Genomic DNA, 8,077 nt, shown 5'->3' on the forward strand with positions numbered 1-8,077 from the left:
ACAATATGAATTTATTTATTTAAATAACACTTATTTAAACTTAACCAATTCCCTATTATTGAACATTTTGGGGTTTGTTTTTTGTTTTACTAACATAAATAATGTTTTCATCCTTGTATATATGTCTTTGAGCACATTTCTTTTTTTTTTTTTTAATGTTTATTTATTTATTTATTTATTTATTTTAATATTTTTTTTTTAATTTTTTTTTCAACGTTTTTTATTTATTTTTGGGACAGAGAGAGACAGAGCATGAACGGGGGAGGGGCAGAGAGAGAGGGAGACACAGAATCGGAAACAGGCTCCAGGCTCCGAGCCATCAGCCCAGAGCCTGACGCGGGGCTCGAACTCACGGACCGTGAGATCGTGACCTGGCTGAAGTCGGACGCTTAACCGACTGCGCCACCCAGGCGCCCCTAATGTTTATTTATTTTTAAGAGAGAGGGTGAGAGCATGAACAGGGTAGGGGCAGAAAGAGAGGAGGGCAGAGGATCCAAAGAGGGCTCTGTGCTGACAGCAGAGAACATAATGCAGGACTCAAACTCATGAACTCTGAGGTCATGACCTGAGCCGAAGTCGGACACTTAACTGACTGAGCCACCCAGGTGCCTCATATTTCCTTCTTTTTTTTTTTTTTTTAAATTTTTTTTTTAACGTTTATTTATTTTGAGACAGAGAGAGACACAGCATGAACGGGGGAGGGGCAGAGAGAGAGGGAGACACAGAATCGGAAGCAGGCTCCAGGCTCTGAGCCATCAGCCCAGAGCCCGACGCGGGGCTCGAACTCACGGACCGTGAGATCGTGACCCGGGCTGAAGTCGGACGCTTAACCGACTGAGCCACCCAGGCGCCCCTCATATTTCCTTCTTAAAAAAATTTTTTTTTATTTTATTTGAGAGAGAGCATGAGCGCACACAAGCAGGAGAAAAGCAGAGGGAGAGAGAGAATCTTAAGCAGGCTCCATGCTCGGCGCAGAGCCTGACACATGGCTCAATCCCACCAACTTAGGATCGTGACCTGAGCCGAAATCAAGACTCTAGCACTCAACCCACTGAGTCACCCAGGCGTCCCACATCTTTGAGCATATTTTTCTTTTTTTTTTTTAACATTTATTTTTGAGAGAGAGACAGAGTGCAAGTGGAGGAGGGGCAGAGAGACAGGGGAGACACAGAATCCAAAGCAGACTTGAGGCTCTGAGCTGTCAGCACAGAGCCCGACGTGGGGCTCAAACCCACAAACCATGAGATCATGACCCAAGCTGAAGCAGGTCGCCCAACCAACTGAGCCACCCAGGTGCCCCTGAGTATATTTCTGATTAGTTCCTTACAATAACTTCCTAGAACTAGAATCGCACGGTGAAAGAATATGTATCTTTTCAAGATTTTTGATGCATATTACCAAAACACCTTCCAAAAAGGCTATAAAAAAATTCCTACTCCCACCAATGATATATTATTAGAGTATCCATGTTAATTAAATGGCCGATTTTTATATTTGTAAGGAACAAACAAGAGCTTGATATTCTTTAACAATTGAAGTTTATCCATACTAACTGCATTGAATTTTATTTGCACTAAGATTTCTAGGAGCTTGTTGTTGTTTTTTTTTTATTTTTTTTTTAACGTTTATTTATTTTTGAGACAGAGAGAGACAGAGCATGAACGGGGGAGGGGCAGAGAGAAAGGGAGACACAGAAACGGAAACAGGCTCCAGGCTCTGAGCCATCAGCCCAGAGCCGACGCGGGGCTCGAACTCACAGACCGTGAGATCGTGACCTGAGCTGAAGTCGGACGCTTAACCAACTGAGCCACCCAGGTGCCCCTCTAGGAGCTTGTTTAACTGGGTGTTTAAAGGAATATGGTTGCCTGTCTGACTCAGTCAGTACAGCCTGCAACTCTTAATCTTGAGGTTATGAGTTCAAGTCCCACATTGGGTGTAGATTACTTTAAAATAAAAAATAATAAATAAAGGAATAAACTTTACCTCCATCAATAATTGGATATTTTTTTTAAAAATCAGGTTGAGGGTCACCTGGGTGGCTCAGCCTCTGACTCTTGGTTTTGGCTCAGGTTATGATCACAGGGCTGTGGGATCAAGCCCACATTGTACTCTGCACTAAGCATGGAGCCTGCTTAAGATTCTCTCTCCCTCTCTCTCTCTGCCTCTCTCCCCCACTCACTCTTGCTCTCTCTCTAAAATGAAAAAAAAAATCATGTTGAAAACAGTAATAAAAATAAAAATCAGATCAAGCAGTTACATGTGTCTGGAAAAGATGTGACTTGTTAATCCCAATAAACAAATAGTACTTCAAGGATTCTAAGATTTTGCTTTACAGAATATCAGTACCCTTAAATTGATAATATATATAACCACTAATTGCAAATGAAAAGTTTAAAGTAGATAAGAGATAAATCTCATGCAAAATTTGCTCCCAAACTTGAATTCCCTTTTGCGTCCTCTTTCCACTAATTCACAAATGGAAACCAACCCAGTAGATGGATAATGTTTTCATTCATTTTTTATCTTTAGCATCCATTAACTCACCTAAATGTTTGTAATGGTGATTGTGAGCTTGTAACAAAACCTTTACTCGATCCAAAGGAGCAACTGTTGTTTTGGCACAGCATCCAGCAATACCTGAAAAATTTTTAAACAGGATGAAATTGCACACTATTTCTTTCCACATGGAAATCGTTATTTATTCAGCCAGCACACCTCCTGATTTCTAATTTGGTCTCCACGGGTAGAACTGCCCAGTTGCAGGGATATGAAGATGATTGGCCCCCATTCCCTGTAACTTAATAATTGAGCATGTCAGACTTAAAAATAAATTCGGAGAGTGTAAATCTTCCCTCTAATACCTGATGAACACTAGGAATCTTGCTAACTGTAGTTAAGGAGACAGACACTGGAAGGTATTTACCCAACTGTGAGGCTCTATTTCAAGTAACCTCTACTTCTAGATGACTCTTTCGTTGAAACAACCAACTTTTACCCATAAAATTCAGTTATTCATTTATATATCTAGCAATTATGTATTTGGTCCCTAACACATGCCCCTGTGGAGACATATGGATGACACTAATGTGTATACATGGGCTTTAGTGTAGGTCAGAATCCAGGGCAGCCCTACCTCCTTGCATGCTTATAAAATGATAATATATAAAGACTCTTTACTATAGATTGTTGATATGTTGAAAACTAATTCCCAATGTGATAGTATTTAGAGGTGGGGGTTTTAGGAATTGATCAGGTCCGGAGGGTAGAGCCCTCGTGAATGAGATTAATACCCTTATAAAAGCCCAGAGAGGGGCGCCTGGGTGGCTCAGTTGGTTGAGCGTCTGACTTTGGCTCGGGTCACGATCTCACAGTCTGTGAGTTCGAGCCCCGCGTTGGGCTCTGTGCTGACAGCTCGGAGCCCGGGGCCTGTTTCGGATTCTGTGTCTCCCTCTCTCTGACCCTCCCCCGTTCATGCTCTGTCTCTCTCTGTCTCAAAAATAAATAAAAAACGTTAAACAAAATTTTAAAAAAATAAAAAAAACAAAAGCCCAGAGAAATCCCTGGCCCCTTCCACCAGGTGAAAACACAGTGAGAAGGTGCCCTCTATGAGGAAGCAGGTCCTTAACAGACACCAAATCTGCTGATACCATGATTTGGCTTTCCTGGCTTCCAGAACTATGAGAAATAAATGTCTGAAGCTTCCAGGTTGATAGGAAGGAAGGAAGGAAGGAAGGAAGGAAGGAAGGAAGGGAGGAAGGGAGGAAGGGAGGAAGGAAGGAAGGAAGGAAGGAAGAAAAAATGTTGTTTATAAGCCAACTATCTAAATTATGGTATTTTTGGTATAGTAGCCCAAATTAGACAATTTTGTAAAGTACCTTACATGTTGTAAGCACTTGATAAAATAGGCTGTTATCATTATAAAATGATGGATTAAAACTCTTTGGTATCTTTTTGTGACTACTTTAAGCTCTTCACCATTGCATATTTGATCCAGAAGGTACAAAAGGACTGGGATTTTGTGGGTCTCCTTTAGAACTATATCCCCAAAGACCAGTACAGGGCCTGGCACATAATAGGCACCCAAAAGATGTTTGTTTAATGAATGAACATAGACTCTTACTTTACAAACTTTTTAAAATGTAAGACAAAATCACTCATATTTATTTAATAGCCTAGCATGTAACTAATATTAAAATCCATACTCTGAGATATCTAAAAATAAAATGCCTATCGTATTCAAATTCACATATAAGCTTTATATATTACAAGCTTCTCTTATCTTAACTGATGAAAATAATAGTCATGGCTGCCTCAAATTGAGGATAAATGAAAAATATTTTGCATTTGGGTATATTTGGTTTCAGAATATTTTGTTATATTATCTTTTCAGTCATTATTATAAAATTTGGAATGCGTGCAGTAGTTTTCTTTGATAGTATCTTAACTCACTTCGTCACATTACTTTATAGCTCAGTTGATCATCACAACAATCCATTGAGTTAGGTCATGAAGCTTTTATCTTCCTTTTGAGCAAATGAAGTTATTTGTCCAACACTGCTGCTAATCAACAATAACAGTTAACAAGTATTGAATGTTTACTTTATACCAGGTACTAGGCTAAGAGATTTAACTGAGGGCATTATGCCAAAGCTTTTATGGGTACTATCTCATTTAATCATTACAATCTTCTGAGGTAGGTACTATCCTTTTCCCACTTAAAAGATGTGGCAACAGGGGCACCTGGGTGGCTCAGTCAGTTGAGTGTCCGACTTCAGCTCAGGTCATGATCTCATGGTCCATGAATTCGAGCCCCGCTTCGGGCTCTGTGCTGACAGTCAGAGCCTGGAGCCTGCTTTGGATTTTGTGTCTCCCTCTCTCTCTGCTCCTAACCCACTCGCATTCTGTCTCTGTCTCTCTCAAAAATAAATAAGTATTTAAAAAAAAAAGATTATAAAGTACTTTAAAAAATAATAAAATAAAAGATGTGGAAACTGAGGCACAGGGAGGCTAAATAACTTGCCCAATGGTATTTTTTTCTTATCACTTGAACCAAGAATTCCTATACAATCTTCAAAGTTATTCACACTTACCAAAAATTTGAAGCAGCACTTTACCAAATAAGAGACCAAAGAATATGAAAAGATATTCAGCATCATACGTTATCAGGCAAATGCAAATTAAAACTACAATTAGATGCCATTAAACACCTATTTAAAGGGAAAGCACACACACACACATACACAAACACAGAGGACACAAACTCTGATAATACCAATACACTTTAGAAAACAGTTTGGCAGTTCCTACTTCATTCCAAGTAAAAGTCAGAATCTTTTTTTTTTAATGTTTACTCATTTTTGAGAGACAGAGAGACAAAGCACGAGAGGGGAGAGGCAGAGAGAGGGAGACACAGAAACCAAAGCAGGCTCCAAGCCCCAAGCTGTCAGCACAGAGCCCAAGGTGGGGCTTGAACCCACCGATGGTGAGATCATGACCTGAGCTGAAGTCAGACGCCCAACCGACTGAGCCACCCAGGCGCCCCTAAAAGTCAGAATGTTTACAATCGCTTGCAAAGCTCTTCATTCTGCCTCCCCATTACCTCTAACCTCCTTCCCCCATCAACACCACTTGGCTCCAGCTACATGGCTTTCCTTCTGGCCTGAAATGCTCCTCTTCAGACATCAACTTGCTCAACTCTCTCACTTCAAGTCCGCTCAAGTGTCATTCTCTCCAAGAGACTTATGACCGTCCTATTTAACACTGCACCCACTCAGCTTTGCGTTCCCTTGCCCCATTCTCCTTTTACTTCTCCCCATTGCATTCATCACCTTCTAACATACTATGTAACTTACTTTCTCCCCTCAAATCCCCAATCAACCTAAACTCTAGGAGCTTTGTTTTGTTCCATGGTATACACTGACCATGTAGCAGGCACATAGCAGGCACTCATATTCCTGGTATAAATGAATGAATGTCGTTTTTATCAGAAGAACAAAATAATTAAATTATTAATACTACTGCTGCCTACAGATATTCTTTCCACAAGCCCTCATAACGTGGAATTTTTTAAATTCCCAGCCTTAACAAGTAATTAAGTGTTGACAACCCCGACAATCAAATAAGAGAAGGCAGTGACTGAAAGACTTCTTTATGGTAAGGCAGAGGAAATTTCTGAGAGACAATTTTGAACTTTCTGGCCTCACAGTAACAGAGATAGAAGGGCTGCACCAGCTACCTATCATGTAACTATAGAGCAGTTTACTAGGATCACTGGAAGCAGTTTTGGTTGTAGACAGTTTTACACAATTTCCCTCATCATCTTTAAAAAGCTGACCTCCAGTATTTGTTTTCTTTAAAGCAAACAGCAAAATCCGACTCTACAATGGGTCATTTATGGTCCTTGTAAAAGAAAACGGTGCCCAACATGTCTCACTGAAACCCTGGCACTTCGCTCTTTCCCCTACTTTCCCACCCCGAAGAATGGGTGCTTGGTTCGGCCCGTCCACATCCCCAGCCGCTCCCAGACCGCTCGAGGCCCTTCTTCCCCAGGATCCTGTTGTCACTAGTCAAGTGGTTATCAGAAAGAGTTACAACAGGTCAGTGCAAACAACCGACAGGGCACTGAAGCAGCCAGAGTCCAAGAATGTCATCGCGGCCGCAAACACCGGATCTGCCCAGGATCCCGCCCTGCCACCCGAGCGCGCCGGCTCCTCTCGGCTGACACCCACCTCCGGCCAGAAAGGAGCGCAGCCAGTAGAAGTCCCGGCGGGCGGTGGGCCCTCCGGCTCCCGCCGCTTGCGGCATCGCGGGAGGGGGATCGGCCGCTGCCAGGGCCGCCGCCGCCGCCATCAGGACCAGGGCCGCGACGGGAAGTCGGGTCGCCAATTTACAAGCCACTGGCTGGAGACATGACCAGAGCGGGCGGTGACAGAGCACCGACCGCCGCGCGGGCGGGACGGAATAACACCAAGCGGCGCGGCGCGGGCTGATGGCGTACACCAGGGGCGGGGCCTGGGCCCGCGCCACGAGTGGGAGTCACCCACGCTCGCCACCTCCCCCGTCCAGCCTCACCCAAGACCCTCCTCCCGGCCTCGCTTACCAGGCCTCTTCTGTTCTGATGGAAGAAGGAAAGCGTGGCAGCGAGAAGGTCCCACCAAAACCCACCTCAGAAAGCTCTCCCCGTCCATTGACTTGTAATTGCCCTAGCTCAGATGAATCCTTTCCAGAAACAACCTTTGGTTCCTCACTGCTCTTTCCAGGAACCTCTGAAATTGCACCATCTCCCGCCAAATCAGTTCTGCCTTCTCAGAGCTTCCCACTGAACCTCGGTGTCTACTCTCCCTAACCACCTATTAAGCTTCCACTCCACCCCATCACCTCAGTCAAAGAAATATTGCTAAAGCAGATTGCGCTTTCTTTGGGGCCCTACAAATTACACAATTACTATGCTTGTCCAGCGTTTCTGAATCTATGCCTCTGCTTAACCGAACTCTGCTCCCCACCAGCCCAGTCTCTGCCATAAAATCTTAGGAAGTTTCCAGTTGCTTCTCCGCGCCCGCACTGTACTCCAAGACTTCTACTTAACTACTCCTTAGGGGCACTATTTCTCTCTCTCTCTCTTTTTTTATAGATTTTTTTAATGTCTATTTTGACAGGGAGAGAAAGAACACGAGTAGGGGAGGGGCAGAGAGAGAGGGAGATACAGAATCCGAAGCAGGCTCGGAGCAGCACAGAGCCCGACGCGGGGGCTTGAGATCGGACCTGGGCCGAAGTCGGGCGCTTAACCTACTGAGCCACCCAGGTGAGGGGCACTATTCTCTCACTGTAAGCCCCTCATCACTTCCAGGCTGGGCAAAATTCATTCCTATTCTTTATGACCAAAGTTGTTCTGAACTTGTTTTGTCTCTTTCAGAAACGATATTAGAATTTTCTTCAATAGTTATTCCAACCTTTCTTATTATTGGCACCGGTCTCCTCTTTCTATTTCTATGAATATGCTTCTGCAAGATCTTTCTAGACACATGTAGTCACTAGTAATGAGTACAGATTTATAATTTATTTTCCTCCAGGTTCCCAA

At 43.3% G+C, this 8,077-nt stretch overlaps 1 protein-coding gene across 2 annotated transcripts in view; it reads right to left on the reverse strand.

Annotated features, from left to right (window-relative positions):
* The window catches only part of SLC25A16 (solute carrier family 25 member 16), a 50,694-nt gene extending 43,759 nt beyond the window's left edge, over positions 1-6,935 (reverse strand). For both annotated transcript variants that reach the window (XM_042908985.1, XM_042908984.1), the window contains exons 1-2: positions 6,729-6,935; positions 2,545-2,637 (exon numbers count right to left, since the gene is read on the reverse strand). In XM_042908985.1, coding sequence (XP_042764919.1) covers positions 2,545-2,637; positions 6,729-6,849 — 214 coding nt within the window. In that variant the 5' untranslated portion in view covers positions 6,850-6,935. The remainder of the gene's footprint in view (positions 1-2,544; positions 2,638-6,728) is intronic.
* Between the last annotated feature and the right edge of the window lie 1,142 nt (positions 6,936-8,077).

This window comes from Panthera leo, chromosome D2, assembly GCF_018350215.1.
Source record: "Panthera leo isolate Ple1 chromosome D2, P.leo_Ple1_pat1.1, whole genome shotgun sequence".
Taxonomy (NCBI): domain Eukaryota; kingdom Metazoa; phylum Chordata; class Mammalia; order Carnivora; family Felidae; genus Panthera; species Panthera leo.